At 40.2% G+C, this 21,417-nt stretch overlaps 1 protein-coding gene across 2 annotated transcripts; it reads right to left on the bottom strand.

Moving 5' to 3' along the window:
* Positions 1-11,481: 11,481 nt before the first annotated feature.
* COX7A2L (cytochrome c oxidase subunit 7A2 like) lies at positions 11,482-21,165 on the bottom strand. Of its 2 annotated transcripts, XM_075749145.1 has the most exons (3): positions 20,969-21,165; positions 13,227-13,361; positions 11,482-12,331 (listed from the first exon to the last, which is right to left on the bottom strand). In XM_075749145.1, exons 1-3 carry the CDS (start codon positions 21,038-21,040, stop codon positions 12,188-12,190), a joined length of 351 nt encoding a protein of 116 aa, XP_075605260.1. In that variant the 5' UTR covers positions 21,041-21,165; the 3' UTR covers positions 11,482-12,187. The 2 variants fall into 2 exon arrangements, with proteins under 2 accessions (XP_075605260.1, XP_075605261.1); XM_075749146.1 differs by lacking the exon at positions 13,227-13,361.
* Positions 21,166-21,417: the final 252 nt, after the last annotated feature.

The raw sequence follows: 21,417 nt of genomic DNA, 5'->3' as shown, positions 1-21,417 counted from the left end.
TATTAGAGGGGCCCTAGGATAAGTATTACCTTGAAGGGAAGGGAGCAAGTCTGAGAGGCAAAGCATGACTACCATAGAGGAGCAGGCATTAATAGTTCTGCTGCACACAGAGCAGCTTGTCTTTAGTCATACCTGCAGCCTTCCACGCTGTGCCGTGAATGTGGAGTGCCCTTTCAGCTTTGGCTGGAAATACCGTCTCCTAAGTAGTTAGTTAATAGAGATTTATTCAAATATGTCACATGGATTTGGTTTTGACACGAGAAGAACCTTGAGAAAACAAAACACTGGGCACAGTGAGATCATAAGGTAGATAGGCACCATCCGTACAACTGTGTGTTGAAACAAATCAGTTCTTACAGTTTGAAGATCAAAGCTTTGTTGTTCACAAGTCTCTGTCTCCCACAGATGGCTGCTAACTCTTGTGTTTTGCCTGTTTAAAACAGGTACCGAGCTTATTTCCTTTCCCCTTCCATGCCTTACAAACGAGATGAATTCCCGAGGTCAGTCTTGGGCAAAGTAATCGTGATGGCCATCATGCTGTAATCCTGCCAAGCACTGAACGCGTACCGTTTCCTTTGCGAAGCTGAACTACGAGTGTTCAATAATCTAACGGGGGCCATAGTCCTTCACTGGGACAAACAGCTACGAGTTGGTTAGAGACATTGATAGGGCTCACAGTAAAATAAAATATTGCAGATTTTCGGCAAAGCTCCTATTACAACAATGAAAATGTTTGAAAGGAGGAAAGCCAAGGAGAATATTCCATCTCACCAGCATTTCATGTTTCCCTTTCGTACAGCCCTGTACAATACAGACTTTCATTTCTGTTCATTCTTAATGCCTCATGTCCCCTTTGGGGGCTCAGAAATGTTTTTCTGAAGCCATGTGTTCCTTTCAAAGTGGTGGTCAGTCTTGGCATAATCTTACGTTGCATCTATATTGGCTACTTATCAAATTCAAATGAAAATATTTCGAAGATATTATCTTAAATTTTCCATATTTTTGGAAGACAGGTCATCGACAAGGAAAAGAAAAACCTATTTGCATGAAACATTGCGACATCAAAATTCAATAGCTAGGGTAAAACACAGAGGTCAATGAATCAGAAATTATTTTCAAATCATTCTAGCTAGAAAAAGCAGTGTAGTCATTTTAATTAGTAATTTAGTCTTAAGCACCAGACAGAAAACACTGCTTTATGTTGTGTTATTAAGCTCTCGAGTGTTCTGCATCATCGAAGTTCCACTAAATAGTAGAAATCAAATAATTTTAAAGTGCTCATCCACAGACCTCTTCATGTTGAGGTCTATGGTCTCAGCATACGTTCGTCTGAGAAACACTTGGAAACAAATAACCCTCTTCACGGAGATGTCTGAACACCCTCCCTGCCTTCTGAGAGAAATAAGCTTCTGCTCACGCAGAACTCCTAATGGTCTGTACTGGAAGGACTGCCTTCTGCCATCCACTCCGAGATCAATATCTCCATTGTAAATGCAATTATTTGTATTAGCCCTAATAGAACAGTAAGAAGTAAAACTATTTGGATGATGACTTTGCATAATAGCTCGGACATTCTAGGGAAACATTGCAGGGAAAGTCAGTGTCACAATTTATATCGTTTCTGTTATCTGAATGCCGCTTTCAGTTTTGCCTTTAAGAAGCAGAGTCTGGGTTTCAGCCCATGTATTTTTATTAAAATCTCTAATAGTTTACTGTAAAACCTCACTCAAATTTTTTCTCCATACTTTTTTCTGACAGTCTTCATGATGCTAAATTAGCCTTAAAATTAGTCTCTGTCCTGATTTCCTGTTTTCTCCTGCTTTGTACGCCCTGTTCTAGCGCACACGCTTTAGTAGTTTAGTTCTGTGGAGGGTAAATGCACTTACTTGTTAGAACATCATCAAGCCATTTACACTACAGCCAGATGAGTTTTAATCTGTTTTCTTTTGTTAAGGGATTCAGTTTCTGTGCGAGCTAAATGATACTCAAGCTTGAGTTAAATTCAGTGAATAGTTTCATCTGCACACGGAAGAAAAAACAGTAAGAAATAGTGTATGTGTTTCTGTGTGATGGTTTTATTCCAGAAGTTCTAGCATTTTGGGGGGTGGGGGGGTTGGTTGGTCATTTAAAGCTTCAGAAATAGTATGTACTTTCTTTTATTTTAAAGTTAACAATTTCTGAAGGTTAGATTACCTGAGATCAGAACATTTTGTTTCAAACTCAATTTACTGCTTTAAGATCAACTTGAAATAGAAATGCCCCAGAAATTTTCTTACCCCTAGCTGGCCACTGAATTAAAATGTCATTTTCCTGAGTTTATTTTGAATGGATATAACAATTGCAGCAGATAAAATACCAGAGAGCCAGGCCTCTTCCCCCCCCCCCCATTCCTCTTGTGCATGCCATGAAATGCATGTGAAGCCTTTTATTACTGTATTGAAATGAATATCCGAATATCCTGTATAGTTCATTCCTAACAAAATGCTATTAATGAAGGATTAATAGGGTAACTCACAACTGATTTGTAACCAAAATGATACAAATAGCTAGAAATAGAGGACTGTTTTGCATTTGTCTATTGTAAAAATGGAGCTACTGCAATTAATACTTGAGTTTGTCCTAAATTCTACAAAAATTAAATTTATGGTGACGAGAAGATGCTCCATAGCTACTCAGTCTGCCAGATTTGACGGTCTCTTCTGGTTCACAGAACCCAGCTGCTCACCGCAAACACAAGTTAATTGTTAGTTGCCATCGCTACTTAAAAATGCCACGGTATCTTATAACAGATAACTGACTTTGAGATCAAGGTGGTTTCAGAGTAACCCTAAGACAGTTAATACACTTCAGATTTATTCCAGCGTGTCTGATCATAAATAGCTCTTTGCAAAAATTATAGCAAATATGCAGTTACTTCTATACTGGGTTCTACAACCCTCCTTCATATATCACTCAGATGAAACTCCAGCCAGAACTTGCATGGGCTGTAATATTTGGTTTCAGTGACGCAGTTGGGTGTATCGTAATGAGTGCTGTCAGTAAATCAAAAGGACTTTGATCAAAATCAAGAATTGTAAATGATAATATATACAAAATACAACACAATGCTTCAAGGAGCTCTGTATCTATAGAAACACGTTACAAAATAACTGTGAGGAACTTTCAGTCTTAGTTGTACAAGGCTAGTTCTTGCTCCTCCTGCACACGTAAGCAATGATAGATTTTTTCATATCACTCTTGCACTCTTTATTTTTACTCCAACAGGGAAAATCAAGTGTGAAAAATAAAACAAATTAGAACAAGGTGGTAGCACCAGGATCAGCCAAAGCAACTTTGTCCTTGTGGATGGAGTTAAATCATCATCCTGGGTTTATAAATCACTTGGTACTCCGTGAAAAAGCCTGTAACTTTTATTTATATTATTTTTAAAAAGATACTATTGGTGATTGCTGTAACAGAGCATTTGGTAACACAAATAGTGCTTTTATTAAATGCTGTGGTCCCATCACAGAAACCAAGGGGGAGATATAAAACCCAGCAATGTCACCCATCTTCCAGCCTCTAGGTTATGTTGTCTCTGCAGGCTGGACAGCCAGAACTGTATTTGTTTCAGTAGGTAGGTATGACAACACAGATTTATGTGGCATACCTTGGATGGCAAAAGGACGATTTTAGTAGACTGCTCTATGGTTTGATCTATACTTTGTGTCCCATTAACTTTTCAGTCCCAAAAGAGCATCAAATCGGGTCACACATACTGTCACAAAGTCACAGTTAGTGCTCCCATTGACGTCAGCGTGAGTCCTGTGTCGGGAGCTGCAGAGATGTGGGCTTTTTACAAACTGCTTCATAAAAACGAAACTGTTCTCTGCTACCTGGTCTGTCTGATCAGGAGAAATGAAATGTGAAAGAAGTCCTGAGAAGGCAAAAAATCTATAGGGATTTCCTGTCATAATCTGTAAAAATGGACAGAAACTCTGCCAGGCCTTTTGGTTTGGGGTTTTTTTTGTTTGTTTGTTTTTTTCTAATGCCCTTCACCTTAACTTTGAATGTTTGTGTAATACACCGTTGTAACAGAAACATAAAGGACTTCTTTCATGAGTACTGCACCCATTTTGGCCCAGATTTTGGCAGTAGGAATAGGCAGTAGGATTGGGGACGCTGCTATGCAAACCTGAACCAACATAAGAGAATTTCTGCTGATTAATATGGTGAAGAGTATGGAAAGAAAACCTAAAAAAGAGTTTATACCTTGCCAGAAACAAGACTTATTCTGATTCAGCCCAGGAGATAGAATCCACCTGATACATGGCAACCAGGCAGGGCTCTTTTGTGTACTAGCAAAGCTGACTCTAAAAATGATAGCATATAGGATCCTTGCAAATTTTCACACAAAAATGTGTGACTAGCAAGCCACTCATTTGAAACTTTTCACAAGCTGTGGATGGTCTGTAGGCAGGATTCCAGTGGGGGCTGGCTTGGAGTTGGAGACCGTCGTGTCTCCAGCGTTCGCAGCTCTAGAGCAGTCGTGCACCTCTTCACAGCGTAAAACTGAAACAACTATTTAATGAGAAAAAGGCGTAGCAGTATGTTTTTGCCTAATGTATGTTAACGTTCAAAGGTAGACAGTACAGTAATAGTTAAACTCTAAGTTGTCTAGAGTGGATTTCAATAGGCCAGATAAAAATACACTTTTTTTAAACTTCTCCTTTGCCTTGTGAAAACAAGTTTTGCTGGAGTTTAATTTCTTCAAGCCAGTGGTGCAAACCAGGCAAAATACATTTGTTACAGGTACTAGATTCTGTTTGCTTATTTATTGCTGCCCCTGAAAATATATTTTTTTCTGAAGTGCAACTGAAATACAGAATTAAACCTGCAAGCCTCATGTACGCCTATCTGTATGTTAGTCCCAAGATATAAAGCACATAATCGCTCATGCATGCACTGAGTTCAGCAACTTTCAGGCTCAGTTATTAGGCGCAGAACTGTTCATACAAGGTCAGACACTGTATAGCTCTGTCCAGCAAACACTTAGTAGAAATACTTCATAAAAAATAATGGAAGTTAAAAGAGCAGTCTGGGCTTGATCTAGGTTTTGAAGACTCTTAAGCAGCCACTTAAAATTTACGGAGATAAAAAGATAAACACAGATCAGTGATCTTGATGAAATGTATCAGGTGGTCATTCGCGTTTACAGTATGTAAAATTAAAGGGCATATACAAGTGTTTACACAACAGATTGTCATCTAGCTGGTGAAAGTTCTTGAATTTTGAAAATATGGAACCCAAAACTTATAGTTGAAATAGTGTATGTACATACATATGTATATACAGAATAACCATCTGACATGATCACAAGTGGTGTTCCTAGTAGACCTGCTGGTGTTAGATGGTGCTCTTTACAGGTACGTCTTCACATATCCTGATGGCTCTGGCTCCAGAGACCCCAAGTATCACTTCCCCATTACTCTCACCACTTGCACCTAAGTGCCAGCCATGGCAGCTGGGCCACTCTGTAGACCAGTCAGAGTATTTATGAAGATCTTGCCACCTCAGGCCATGTGAGGAGCTACAATTTCGGAGAAAACCGCAGCGTCTCGCTGTTTTGTTGCATCCATAAAGAAAAGAATTAATGTCATGGAAACAAGTTGGTTACTCTACAGCCACCCAATCTCCCTTGTTCTAGAAGCAAGAAAAAATACTACTGTGAATAGGTGTGTGATTGCTTGCTGCTCCCAGAAACAGTGGCAGGAAAAGGACAGGCACTGATATCCGTTCCTGGAAAAGAGGGGCTGCAAACCAGGGAGAAGGGATGGCTGCGGTTAATATTGCTAGTGACAGATTTTTCTATTTTAACTTGGTTCAGTTTATCCCATAGAATATTTAAATAAAGAACATGGGATTTGAGTCTGTAATCCAGGAAATCTGTATTACGTAGGTTTTCTCACAACCCATTGGTCAGTGAAAGTAAAAATATGCCACACACAGATGAGAAATTTCTTGAAGGGCATGTGCCTCTGAATTATTCAAACATTTTAATATTGTCACACTTGGGTATTGTGTTATGATTACACTTTCTACATGTCGTAGTAGAGAGGGATCAGATACACAGCTTCTCTGCAGGCAGACCCGAGAGGCATTATCTATCAGGCTCTGCATAGCTGGGAACACGACTAAATGAAAGTTCAGACCTTTGTCTAGCAAGCCGCTCGTCCATGGCCACGGAAAGCTGTTGCAGAGCTTTAGAAAGACCCCAGGTGAACTTCTGGGAAACCAGCAAGTCCCTGAGATTGCCAGAAATCATCCTTTCAGTCTGGTTTTTAAAGTATGCTTTTCTGCAAAGAGAGCGTAAGGACACAGTGCTACAAAGCTGGCCCATTGGTTTCTCCACATCTCGGCGAACCTGCGTGGACTCTGGCCTGCTTTATCACAATGTAGGGGTTTGCGCCTGCTGTTGGTTTATGAAAGCCTGAAGTCTTGACTCCTTTTAATTCTGCAGGGTCATGCTGCTATTAATAAGTATGCTGAAGTGTGTTGTTATGCATATGAGCAGGCTTGCTTAATCAGTTCCAATTAGAAGACTAATACATTTCCCTTAGGCTTATGCAAGAATAAGCTTTAACAAGCAGCACTTGCTCTTTATGCCACAAAACCTGAATTTCATTAGTTTTGCTCTCTTGGCTACAACTCATGATCAAGTTGGTGGACTTGACACTTATGACCTCTCCGCTCCTGCAAACGTGCTCTCCTTGCCTCTTTCCAAAGATGTGCTGTTATGGTTTTAGTTTAAGGGAAGACACAATTTACGCTTGTGCAGTATTGTGGATTAGACAATGCTTAATCTTCTCTTGCAAGTAAGCAAGCAAGCTACTAATGAATATGTGTAACAAGAGGAACTATGCAAAATGCTAAGGATGGCTTTGTGTGGTTGGAAGAATGTCTGGCTTATGGTAGCAGGTTGCACTGAACTCTGCTATGGCTGCCGTTAGCTGTCTCTGCCCTAATGCCTCAAGTGAAAGTTTTGTACTGGACACATACTATAATTGATGCTTAAACTTCTAATTTTGGGTGCTCAGAATTAGAACTTAGTGATGAAATCAGAAAGGGAATCTAAGATGTCTGAAGTAGCACCACATCATAAGCAATTAATAGCAGGACTGATGCACGTGACTGAATTGCAATGAAGATATAAAAATGGGTACAATATAAATTCGAGGTAACATGGCTCAAACTGTAAGAATGATGCAGGGAAGAAGTATTTCCTGTATTTCTTTGAAATACAGTTGGGTGCCTGGAAGCAGCAAGTCATCTGATGCCCCTACATTTGCACACCAGCTTCTTCTAAGACTTGCCACTGTAGTAAGGGGTCCACCTGTGTACCCGGGGCTGATGTGAGTTGCTGGGTTGACAGGATCTCCTTCACGAAGGAGACTTCTAGAGCTTGTTCCAACTTGCAAAGAAAAAATACACGTGACAAACATACACCTTCTGAGTGCTTCAAGAGAACTTCTGAAATACTCGTATCAGAAAGAATTTAATTCCTTTTGTGGCACCAAATATTTAAAAAATGCTGTGGAAAAAAGAAGAAAGTAAACTGGAAAACTTTTCATAGTCTTTAAGAATAAAAATGTGGGATTGAGGAAGGGAGTAAAGTGATGGTGGTATGCAGCTGACATAAAGTGAGGCAAAGTACTTCTCCCTCCCTCCCTCCCTCCCTCCCTCCCTCCCTCCCTCCCTCCCACCCCCTTAGTTTTGCAGCAATGGAGCCACTGGGAAAAGTCATTTAGAAAAATGTTTTAGCATGGAGCCAGAGCATGGTAAATGCCTTCTTGTAGGCCAGATACGGGCTGCTCGCAACAGACTGCAGAGGGGGGAAATCGACCCTTGAATTTAACTTTCTTGTATTTTGAGATAATTAATGTACAAATAAAATGGTTCCTTCTGTCTAGTGCCATACCCAAAAGCAGTCTGGGATCATGTAAGAAGCAGCAGGAGATAAGATCTGGTACTAGTGAGATGACATATTGGTACTTACCAGAGTATAACCTATTTCTTGATCCACAGGCGTGCCTGCACTCCCTTTCACAGCAAATATGCTTCTACTTCTTAGCAATATATGCATCACTTGCACTGCAGCTAACTGGAACCGATTCAAATTAATAATCTTTAATAAACTAAGATGCAATTAGTACTGAATATGCAAAATATTTAAAAGGTTGTTTTTCATGCCTATTGCTAAAATTAATGTTTAGATTACAGGAAAGTTCTTCCCACTTTCTATTTTAAACAGTGATCAAACTTTGGCTTCCTGTGAAACTTTTGATTGAGGTTATGGGCTGGGGAGGGAAAAAAGTTAGTATACTATGTCATAATATGCAGGTAGCCTGTAATTTTTTTTTAGAACACTCTAGCATGATTTTACATGCAACGTACCCAATGCACTTTTTTCTTTTTATGTAAAAGCATTTGGATTTTTTAAATTTTGAGATCTGTGGGGGTAATGATTTGTGAGAGGCGTGGAAAAAAACCTGATCTGTGGCTCTTCTGAAGCCTCTTGGAAGGCTTGTATTTAGAGAAAAGAGGGTAAAGAGGGAGTAAGTACTATGTCCATACGTGTGAGGAAACAGCTCCTAAACACTCCCTTCAGCTTTCTGATGTCTGTAAGATTAGATTCCATTTTTCTAGTTTCTCTTGCTTTTATTCCTTACAGTGCCTTTTAATTTGCCAAGATTTACTTTAAGGCAGGATCAATCAATGTCTTAGTCTTGAAATAATCAGTCTACTGACAATGTGAAATGTTAAAGCAAAAGCCTGTTGAGATGGTATGGTCATACTGAAATACTGTGGTGGAATCCTCTCCTTAACTTTCATTTTTAAAGCAGCTGAAAGACATATGTACATACTATCAGCATCTTCTCAAGTGCATTTGTTCTACTACTCCCACACATAAAGTAGGGAGGGAGACCGTATTTTAAAACCATTACAAAGATATAACTATTGAATTTAGGTTGCCAGAGAGATCATTTAAGAAGGAAAACCACTGTGTCCCAACAATAAGACAATGGGGGATAGATAATTATCCAGAAGATAATTTTGTTCCCAAGAATTGTAAATCTCAGCTGCTTTTCCTTCCAAACCCAGCACCTTGGGGTATGAGATCTTATTACAATATATTCTCTACTGTGCATTCAAGCCAAAACACTAAAGTATAAGCTATCGCTTAAAAATGCATCTTGTTTTCTCAGTTCTTGGTGCTGGTAGGTTGCATAATTTCTAAGACAAAACTGAGAGGCTTTTTAAAAAAAACCCAGAACATAACACACACATAATGAAGTTGTAGTACCCAAGTCAGATTCTTATTTCCAGGGATGATGAGTCAAAATATTGAAGTAGCCTTCCTGATGCTGCAGTTCATTCCTGGTTCTCCTTACTTAAGACTTTAACATCAGGCGAGGGACAGTGTGTTCCTTTTAAAGGTAAGGGTGTTCTTGAGGACTTAAGAATAAGATAAGGGGGTCTCTATCACAAACAGTAATTCAAAACGCTTAAACCCTCTTGAATCCTCACAGAAGTCCAGCATCAGAAATATTTTTAAATCTATGTTAACAGAGCTCTTTTTCTAGGAAGAAAAAGGATTTACCATGTTGTAATTTCTTTAGGATTATCTGAAAACTAATTGAGAAAAGGGGCAAGATTTTCCTGCCGCAGCCTACCCTTCTGGTTACAGCTTGCAAGCTATCCTGTTCTTCAGAGCACTTTGCTGTGCTTTTCTATTATTCTCAATCTCCTTTTTTCTCTCTCGACTGGAGCCCTGCCGAAAGGCTGCAGACAAGCAATGCCTCTTTCTCCTTTAACCTCCAGTTGAACCAGGGATGTGAATCTGACAAACTGAAGCAGCGTTCTCATCCTGCTTCAAGTGGGTCAGCTTTTTTGAGAAGGGCAAAGTGAAAATAGTTTTTCAAAATCCAAACACTGCAAAAACAAAGAAAAGAATGGATTACATAGTATCTGGTTATCTGCAAAATGTGATGATGTTTTCTTTTCCATTTAGCACATGTTTTTAGCTGCTGACAGCTGGAAAAAGCTAGAACCAAGGCAATAGGAAGACAATTCTGATATCCATAGCTCCAGCCATGGCCTCTATAGCAATACATAAACCCAATCTCCCAGCTGAGTCCCCGTTAAGAAAGCTGCACCTGAGTGATAAGTCTCTGTTACTGTTCCTGCTGCAAGTACTTGGAAGAGGATTTCCACTGGTTAATGAGCTATGAAATAGCAGTTTAGTTACTTTATCCACATCTGCCTTGCCAACAAGCAGAGTTATCCTCTATGTGACCTCTAAAATTAGTTGTTTTTCTTAAAAAAAAAACAACCAAAACACCCAAAAACCAAAAAACCCACAACAAAACAAAAAAACAAAAACACCCCAAAACCCCCAAACCTAAAACCACTAGAAATTATCTGAGCAAAACTCATCCTCATGAAAATCTGCCTGTCAAGTTTGCGTGCAAAGTATCCTCTATTAGAAGATTCTTGTAGGCAGTGCTTAATATATGATATGCAGGGAAGATAGCCATTAACCTACCATGCTGCTTTCTCTTTCTCTTTTTTTTTAAGTAGGATTTAACAGCCTACAGCACAAGATTCTTAGTTACATGGAAGCATGGGCTACTGAGGATAAAATATTTTATCAGTAGAGGCAACACAGCTGTCAATTCCTGGAGAACTTAATTATTCTCTGCTATTCTTTGAGTCTTGCTGTCCTTACAAATTTCTTTTTCAGTAACTTAATCTCTCCCATCCTGAAATACCAACATGTACTGTGATCTCAGGTCTCAGTCAAAGCAGCTATTTTCTTTCCTATGGCACAGTAATAAGGCTTTGATATAGCTTCACTGGAAAAAATCAGAATGTTTTTAGTAAAAGATTGAAGAAATGGGAATTTTAGGTTCCTTATTTCCTTATTTACATGGAAGATGGTTTCTACGTAGTTCTGGGAGAGATGGGTCCTTACAGAAGCCAGTGAATCCATGCTTATCCAGAGCCTGGGTAACCAAGAGTGGACACTCAGTGTTCATAGACAGAGGAGGATCTATCCAATTAGAGGATGCTTTTTTGGGAAGACTTGTGTGAAACTTGCAGTTCAAGGCTATGATATTACAAGGGAAAGATAATGAATAAAGGATTTTATTGGCTTCTCTCTCTTCTCCCACATAGCAAAGGAAATTAAATGTGTGTGTACGTGGGTACATAGATATGTGTGTGCACTGAAAATAATACACAGCTGAGCTGTGACAGTGACTTGTTTCACCAAAAATTACAGTTAAACACCCAATGAGTTTTGAGAGAAGGTTTTAAGAGGATTACCATCTCAGAAAGATTACAGTAAGGTAGCTGAATTAATTGTCTGGTTTGAGATCTACAAGTTAAACAAAAGCATACCAATATGTTTATTTCATTATGAGACCAGCTGAAGCAATCTGAAACTTTCAAGACTTGCCTGTTTTATTATTCATGTAGTTATCTTTATTGCACAATAAGATAGTTTGACAAATGAAAGTCCAAAACCTGGTATAACTGATGCTACAATACTGGTGCACTCTGCTGCATGCAATGATGCTAACATTATGGAATAAATCCACTTTAAATGCTCCAAGGATATAAGCCCTTTGTCCTGCAGCCAGAGGTACAAATATTTAACAATATACCAGCATTTGGAAAAGTTCCACTGCCACCTGCTTATGTAAAATGAGCTGTGTATGACAGAAACAGGTTCCCAGTATGTTATAATTATTAAATGATTTGCTTTTACTGTTTTGGAAGCCAGCAGCATCCTCCCACTAAGGAATGTGGAGCATAGCCCACAAAGTATTTGTCCTGTCCTACCTCTAACATTGCTTAAGTTGGGGGAGGGAGGGAAGGAAGGAAAAGCTTAACTTTCTCCAACTGTTCATACACTCCTGCAAGACAACAAATGCAAAGCTACAACCATATGTTAAGATGATGTCTTTAAGTCTGTTTATATTGATTTCTAGAACACATAAGGCAACCAAATTAAAAACATTTTCTCCAAGAAATTTGATCTGAATAACGAACCCTATACGATCACAGATTTAAAGCAAGTGCAAGAGATATATGCAGGAGGTCCTTCAGAGAAGTGTCACGAGTCCCATGAGTTGTGGTTCATTTACTTTTGGTTTCTTGGTTGTGAGGCCATGTACAGTGCTACTAGACAGTAGATAGTCCCGCCTATTGTTAGAGCCATAGTGGTCCGATAAAGCAGCTTATCTGGAACTCCTCGTTTCAGGTGTACTGGCAGTCCATCTGCTTTCTGTGGGAAGAGGTTAAAAAGAAAACAAAACAAGAAATGAACACCCATACCGAGGCCACAAGGAACAATCTACCTCAGGTAAATCAAGAGACTTCCATGAGGGAAGCCTCCTGACAAACAGGCTATCTACAATCAAGTGTATTATGTGTTTTTCATTTAGCAAGACAAATGCAAAGGCAAGTTAATTTTATTAGCCAAAGCTGTTAAGTGCAGGCAGAAAGAACGTATCTTGAAATGTTTCTAAAGAGGACCTGGATGGGAAAAGTGCTACTAACGGAAAAATGTGAAAAGATATGTATAAAAGGTTATTCACCAAGTCAGACTGACACATTCCAAATGCAAGTGGCATGTAAGAGAGAAAAAGGTACATTATACAAAGCATATTCTTGACACTTTAAAAAAATGCTTAATTGATTTGTTTTATGAAAAGTCCTAGCACACTTAGAAATTGCATAGCTAACAAACTGGCTTTGAAAACTTTACTGTGCTCTTCTTACCCTGCATTATAAACAGCTTCAGTAATATTCAAATTATTATACTCAAAACAGTAATGATCTGCTTTACTCCTCCAGATCAGCTTTAAGGCATACACTTGGATTCCCAGACAGAGAGTGCTTCCAATAGTCAAATAATACAATAAGCATCTTCTGAAGCCAGTGAAAAGACAGACAATGTTACTAGACTTTCCCCTTTCTGCATTTATCTCCTATACAAGGCATATATACCTTCTAATATAGTAAAAGTATACAGGTTATACTGTACTTGACACTTTCTTAACTAGACTTTACAAAATTTTGGTATTGTAGAATGACAAAAGTAGTCAGCCACATTAAAATAAGGAAAGATATGTCCCATTCTCCAGTTTTCTTTAAGTTACTCTCAAAGTTGTCATTACCTGAAAAAGTTTCTGTAGGTCTGGCACCTTGTTTTTACCCAAGAAAGAATCAGTTGCTGGTATATCTGAAGCAAGTTTAGTTGTTGTCCCAAAAATCAGAGCTGGGGATTCAGTGGAAACTATTGGTTTGAGTCCCTGCATAAATAAAGATTAAAATATCAAGGTACATAACACTTGCAAATGTACCGGTTGTCACGTTAGGCAGGCATGCTGCCAGTCATTACGAGGATACATTACAAAGAATATTTATCTGGTATGAAGACCTGTGACAATGAGCTAAAGACATATTGTTCGCCCACTCGCTTCTCAGCTACAACTTTCGGTCAGGGCTTAGCAAGGAGAACAGAAGCCTCCTTTCGGCTTTCTTTGTGACATAAATTGATAGCTATATCGTAAGATTTTCTGTGCTGGTACTTGTTTGAAATTGCTGCTTGTTTTTCACACGTAGTCAGACTATCTAGGGCTCTATCTGAGTAACAGGATTAGAAGCAGGGAATCCCTGATGCTTGGGTCAAAGAGAGTGAGGAGACTTCAATGAACTCTTCCTCCTGAATGCTGCAAGCAGTGGCCATAAATAACTGGGCCTTAAATAACTTGGATGTGTAACTTGAATGCAGGGGGGTGGGTGGGGTGGATTGGGAAGAGTTAAGGCCACTTGTTTCATAGAAAAGTAGTAAGTGGTGCTCAAGGACACTGCAGAAGCCCTGACACTGGATATTTTATGCAAGGGTAACTACACCCTATAATTCACATGCTGCTGCAGCTTTCCGCCCCTCATTGTACTCCCCATGAGCATCATAACTTAATTTTCTTTCAGTTCAGACAATTGTACTCTACATTTGCCATAATTAAAAACTACACAATCCAATTCTATGAATAAAATTAAGTGCACAAAATCACAGCCATCATGAGGTGGCCTCCTTGCCTTTATTATTAGAGTTACATTTAACAGTTATGCCTGGACACATAGCAGTGATGTTTTACATTCTGGCTCCTGAAACAGCTGTAACTTTTTTTTTTTCCCTAACTTGTCACAAAAATTAAAAGAATTGTACAAGTAGGTTAATGCAACAGGTTTTCATTACAAACAGAAGCAGCAATTGCTCTCCATGGGTCAAGTTAAGGCTGCACTGAAATTCTAGTTTCTGTTCAAAGGTATAGTTGATGCATTTTGTATTTAAGAGAACTGCTGGAACAATGTTTGGAGCCGGAAGCAGACTGGCACTCTCTTTCTCTTATACTGGCCATAGACCAGACATATTTTTTCCATACATAAATTCTCTGCTACAACAGGCATCTTCAACAGAAAGACCAGATTTCTCAACATGCCAAAATAGCTTATGGAATGGTCATCAGGGCTCCATCCTGAAGACATGGGTCCAGCTTCTCACTTTTCTAGTTCCTGAATAAATATTAGAATCCCTTGTGACCTTCTTGGTTAAGTTTTGAAAGACAGCAGCCAAAACTGGATTCTCTGACACGTTCAGCAACTAGTGCCTTCCTACCGAACAGGCTTGTGCAGAAGTTAAGTACTGAATTATTTAAGACTAAGCTGTTCTGGTCACACCAGTAAGAAGAAAGCATCTAAGAAACTATTGTTAGCCAAGGGAAGTTACTGGTTATATATTCAAGGGGTAAGTACCAGCTATGTCCAAATACTTGAAGAAAGCAATTTTGGACCAGTATTTTTGTCCATAAGAACTTTAAGTGCTTTATTAGATTTGTCTTTAAAAGCTGGGTGATTTGATAGAAAGAACTACAGAACAGATGTTTATACCACATGTGCAGCTGACTTTTTCTCCAAAACTTTTCTTGCTTACTTGATTGTTAGTACCGCAGCAATGTGCATCTTTCATCTTGAATTCTGTCTATGAATTGTGAATCTTACGGTCCGCTCCAGCCAAGCTCAGCTAAATTAGTGTAACCACGTGGCTGTTCCAACTGGGTTCTTGTCTGTCTTTATTGAGAGAAAGTGGCAAGTGGTTTGTCTCACACCCAGCTGCTCACTAAGCTTAGCGTGGCTGAAGAGAAATCCTCAGTATTACGCATAAGAATTTCAATACAGATCATTTTTAAAGCAAGTCATTAGGACACCCTAAATGACCCTTAATTGTCAACTTGTATTTAACATGACTAAAACTGCAGGCTTATTTAAGAACATCAGTGTCTCACTACACTCAAGATACTACTGGGGAATGAATGCCTCTAAACGTTTGACCTATGCTTCATGAGAAAATGTTTCACACAGATAATTCCTCTTCTGATATTAAGGTGTTGATCTTTTATTCCTAATCACATTGTCTAAGAATTGGAACAAATTCCTGTTAAAGTGCAGCATATCTACTTGTGCAGAAGAGTCAACATCTGCTGATTTCATCAGCATGCTACAGCAATTACTTTGTCAAAGTCCTCAATGAAAGGTCAGGACATGTAGCTAATCCAAAACAACAAACGAAATTCTCTGCCTACCCCTCTGTAAAGTGCGTTTGTTTTCCTGTCAGAGGTCTGAAGGTCTTAAGACCCAATCAATCTGTTGGCTGGCCAACATGCTCAAAGTTAAAACAAACTTATGCCTTGCTATAGCATGAATTCCCAAGCTAGAGTTACATTTTCCTGACAGCACAAAACAATTAAGGATTTGGAGCACAATTTAATGGAGATAGCACCACACTTAAGTTCTTAAATGTTAGGGGAATTGCTCAAACAGAGAATGAGACAGTAGAGAAAACTGAGGTAAGGACCAAAACGAAAAGAGGAAACGGGAAAGTTAAGCTGACAATTATTATTTCAGAACATGCACTGAAGTAACTTTTATGAACTTGCTGAACCTAGACACTTCTAACCTAAAGAGCAGGTCCTTAATAGCAGAACATATCTCATTGTATGAGGTTAAATATATTTGCTACCACGAACACAAGGATGCTTTTAGGTAGGATCACTTGAGGCTCTGTTTGTATTGGGATGACATGCATAAGTAAAAGTGATTTTGTGTACATTTCAGGTATCATCTACAGCATAAAAGGTTAACCATTGTAGTTTCTCAACAAACTTCAAGCAATTTATAACAGCTAAAATAGAAGATCTGTGGTTTGTGGAGCTTCTGAATAGCTACAAGCAAAATAAGTTGTATCAAGTAAAGATAATGGTAGTACAACTAAATTTCTACTAGGCTCATGGTCAGCCTTGAAGAACTAGAGAAAAGTTCATATAGTCGTCTGATGGCATTTGCAACTGGTCCCACTATTTGTACTTTAAACATAAGCCAACTCTTTGAATTAATATTTTTTATTGTATCTGTAATGGTTATGGCAGTCATTATCCTCTTAAAATATGAGTAGCAGTTTTCAATCCATTTGACTTTTCACCTGCACTAGCTGACAAAGTTACTGTTCATTCAAACAGGTTAAATTGTTCATACTACTTTATGTAACTTTGTTAAATGCCAAATTAAGTCTTCTAAGAATGCTAAGACTGAGGTGGAAAGAACAACATAGGTTTCAAACTAAGAGATATTTTTTGTTAGTATAAGCTGTTAGTTATGTCACTGTCAGCAAACGAATTTCTGAAATACATTTTGACTGGTATTTTGCAAGCCCACAATAAGCTTAAACTTGCATCAGAACAAAACTCCATTGGGAAACACCAGAATGTAACACTACAGAATAGAGTGAAGTATTACACTGCATATTTGACCAAGCAGAATTTGAATCGCAGGATGTCTTCATTTTTCCAGAAACATCACGACAAATAGAAACATAAAAAGCAAATCATTTTACATGCTCAGCAATGAAATCAATAGGAAAAAATTCACTTCATTTTGGATTTAACATCTACTTACTCACGTGATTCCTTTCATATTTTAATCTCTAATTATTGCAAACAATTCTATCATCAGTCTTATGTGTCTGAATGTGTTGCCTGGGAGTAGAGTCAAACTGAAAGAAAAAAAATTCTACCAAAAAGCTGGCCTAAGAATATTGTAAAAAAGAGATTGAAGGTAACGTTTTAAAATGTAGCTATTCTATTGCATAGCACGTTTGCACGCCACAGTTGAGGACTAAGTTGTGTGAATGGTGAGCCAAACACAAAAGATAGTGTTTCTCTCATCAATATGAAAAACCCCCACATTTATAAAGCGAGACAGTATTCGTAAGACTTATGTGAAATCTCCTGCTTGGATACAATCTCATCTTCTCAACTATGTTCTCTCAAAAATTAGGTTTTAAACATTTCAGTGATGGCACCAAAATGAAATACAATGACCTATGATGACCAGAAAAGAAATCACTACAATGTTCTAGAAGAAGAGTATTTCTATTCCTTGGACATTCTCTTTCCTGCTTTGCAGAACAGACATATCTAGACTTGGTTTTGGTTTTTTTCTATCTGCAATGATACCTAGACATGAAGCTAGTTTTGCACAGGCCCTTTACGAACCAATTTTGATACAATACTACAGCATTTTAATCTAGATGATGTCAAGAATTCAGAATTTATTGGGTCTTTCTGTGTCTAGTGCAATGATATTCATACCTACCTAATACTCATTAACAGAATATGGGATAACAGAGAGTTCTGTATTCCCCTCTTATTTTGCTTCTGCCTTTTTAATCCCTAACAAAGAAAGATGTACTTAAAATGGGATGATCGTTATGTGATGGGGGGACTCTGCTGAACAGAAAGGTAAGCAATACTCCACAACCTGGGCTCCAGAAGCCAAGAGTGTTGTCTTCAGGACAACTTTGGTTATCCAGGTGGTTATCAGAGCTTTCTGCATTTCTGTGTTGGGGCTTTTCTCTTAGGATTCTAAAGGATGCGTAATTTGCAGAAAAATAGTCACAATGACCTAGAGACTAATACATGGTGTTCCAAGCTATACTCTTCCAGGAAGGAGGTACTTTCCTGCCTGGGCTTGAAGTCCTTCCCCCCCTTCCATGGTTAACCCTAGCCTTTGCTTTTCTGTACATGAATGAAGAGCCAATTAATATATTTGAATATAACTTTGTGTAGAAGAGATAAGAAGTCCCTGAAACACTGCAATAGTGGTGTTTCCTAGCATGGGTGCCTGTTGGACATACTCTTAATGAACAGACATACTTTTAGACTAAAACATGTTATTTAATCTCCTGTTTTCCCTGTGCCCTGTACCCCTGTCTCTCAGCAGTTACCCAGGAAGCCTTCCAAAGAGACATGGGGAAAGAGGAGGACAAAAGTCTTCTTGGGACAGAAACTGCCCCATCAGAAGGTCACTGGTACCTCAATATTTACAATGATCAATTAAGATCATTGGGTAATTCAGGATGGAATTGCCCTCTAGTGCTCTTTGGTCCAAACTCTTCTTTAAAACAGGTTGTCCTGAGATGAGACCAGGTTGCTGTGGGTTTTGTCTGGTCTGGCCTTGAAAGCCTCCAAGGATGGAGATCACAACCTCCTGGGCACCTGTTCTGCTGCCTGACTCTTCTCAGCATGAGAATGTCTTTCCTTATATCCAGTTTGAATCGCTCTCACTGCAGCTTATGCCTATTGTCTTTTGCCCTCCCACTATGCATCATTGTGCAGAGCCTGGCTCCATCATCTTGATAACCTCCCTGTATGTGCTGACTGACAGGGCTTAGATCTCTGCCTGCCCCCCTCCCCCACACACTTTCTCTTCTCCAGGTGGAATAAACCCCATTTCCTCATTCTCTCCTAAACAGGGAAGTACCCCAGCCCCCCGACCATCTTGGTGACCTCTGCTGAACTTGCTCTAGCTGATCAAGAACATTCCCATACAGGGGGCAGTACCTAGTAAGTGCTGAGTAGATGGAGATCTTCACTATCCTGAATCTACTGGCTACGTCCATGGTGATAGTGCCCAGGATGCCTCCTTTACAGACAGGACACACTGCTGGCTCCCACCAAGCTTGCTGTCTGCCAGTACCTCTGGGGTCTCTACCACAGAGCTGCTCACACCAGCCTGTCAGTCCCCAGCTTGTATCCCTGGCAGGGGCTCTTCCTTCCCACATGCACAACTTTTGCCTTTTTTCCTCATGGAAATTCATAGCGTTCCTGTCAGCTCATTCCTCCACTTTAGACAGGTCCCTCTGAATGGCAGCCCTACTTCAAACAGTTTGGAGCCACTGCTTTGATGTCTTCTGTAAACTTTGCAAGAGTGCACTCTTGTCTGCTCCAGGTAACTGATACTGTCCTGCAGTAACTGTGGTATTCCACTTGTTATAACCATCCCGGCAGAGTATGACCCATTAACCACTACGCTAAGTACGATCATCCAGTTCTCTTAACCTTTCTAACTGTCTATCCATCTAAACTATAACATCTTAATTTCAAAAAAAACCTCAAAATGAAAAGCTTTGTAGTTGGTCTGGGCCCCTTGAAACAACTTGAGATTTTAAAGAAGTTTAATACAATATTCTTGCTTGCAGATGATGACTGGATTTTCCAAGTAAAACTTACATAGTCAAGGATATCCAGGAAAGCCGAACTGTAAAGTAGGTGGCTAACAGAATCAGGCAAGAAAGAATGAAATAGAATTATTTGTGTACCACAACTATATGCATTAGTCTACAAAAATGTAGTGTCTTTCAGTTATCTTTTATTAACAAGTTTATCAGGAAAAAGATAAACCATAACTTTGATTTCACTTCTGTGTGTACACATGTATCTACTTTTGTTTTCTTAAAAATCTCAAGTCAATCAGCATGTTTGCTCTCTGAAGACAGTTCTTTGGAAGACAGACTTTTTAAAAAATCATTCTTCCAACCCTTAACCTCCAGTTTTTGGGGGGTTTTTATTAGTAAACTGTAAGATCTTACGTTTTTCAAAGTTTACTCAGAAACTTGAACGTGGTATAGCAACCATGCTGTATCTGCCCCGTGACGGAATTGCATTACAAACCTTCCTAGTATTACTTAAGAATCTGCATAGATGTACATAAAACCAAACAAATTCCGCGATATTTTTGATACATGACTTTGATAGGAAACTCTTCAATGTCTTGAAATGGCTGATGCAATCAGGATCCGTTCTCCCTCCCTCAGCTCCCCTCTACGCCTGCAGAATTAACCACGCATTTTAGCTATAAAATATGGGAAGTTTAAGCCTATTTAATGCAACTTTTAACCTGTATACGCCTTGTCAGCATCACACAAAGGAAAGGATGTTTTTCATTTTGCTCTAAACAAACTTCTGTAGACGTGTCCCCTCTCTAACACAGGTTTTAATGCTTTCAGTAATTAGTTTTTCCGCATGCACAGACAAGGGGGTGCGGGGGGGCAAACCTGCAGTGCTGTTCAGATGCGCCAGCTGCGATTTTAAAACACCGCCAGCCACCGTTCTAGCTCAGGGGCAGCCCTACATCATCAAAGCGCGTTAATTACTGGCTAGAACAGCCAATGCTTCCCAAAACCGCGGAACGAAGCGTCCCGCCTCGCCCAAGGTCACACGACGGGCCAGGTTCGCCAGGCGTGGGGCGAGGGGGCGGACAATCCCTCCCCAGCGAAAGAAGCGCCGCCAGGTCCCGAAGCCCCCCGCCGGGGAGGCAATCACCGGAGGAGCCGCAGCAGCCAAGCGCCCTCCTCCGCCCGGGACCATGCGCTCGCCCGGCAACTCCAGCTCCCCGCGACCCCCTTCCGCCCGCGGGCCGGGCTCCTCCAGCGGCTCTGGGGTAGGCGAGCGGCGCCGCACAAGGAAGAGGACGGCGAAGGTCACGGCGGCGAAGGCGCCCAGGGCGGCGGCCCCGTTACCTGGGGGTTGTAGGCGGCGGACGCGGCTGCCCCAACCAGCCTCTGCGTGAAGCCGTTGAACTTGTAATACATGGTGGGGGGAGGGGGGGGGGGCCCACCGGCACGCGCGCTCCCAACGGCCCACCGGCTGCGACGCCTCGCGCGGAAGGACCCCAGCCGGCTTTTTTGCGACGCCTTAACGTACAAGGTCCCGTCAGCTCGTAGACCCCAGCCACGAAGGCCTGAAAGCGGTGAGGAGAGCAAGCCGCCAAAGGAGCGGGGTAAAAAAAAAAAAAAAAAATCCGGCGAAATACGTGATTAGCTACTAAAGCGGTAGGAAAGCCTCTCTCTGGAATGCCTGCCGCGCTCAAAGTTGAGGCTGGCGGCAATTTTTAGTCAGGCAAGAGGCTGGGCCCCTAACAGGCCGAGCTATAGTGCGCGTGCGCACCAGTGCCCGCCGAAGGGCAAGG

This window comes from Balearica regulorum, chromosome 3 (assembly GCF_011004875.1).
Source record: "Balearica regulorum gibbericeps isolate bBalReg1 chromosome 3, bBalReg1.pri, whole genome shotgun sequence".
Taxonomy (NCBI): Eukaryota; Metazoa; Chordata; class Aves; order Gruiformes; family Gruidae; genus Balearica; species Balearica regulorum.
The sequence above is the reverse complement of the archived record's forward strand: the minus strand, read 5'-3'. Positions and strand labels throughout refer to the sequence as shown.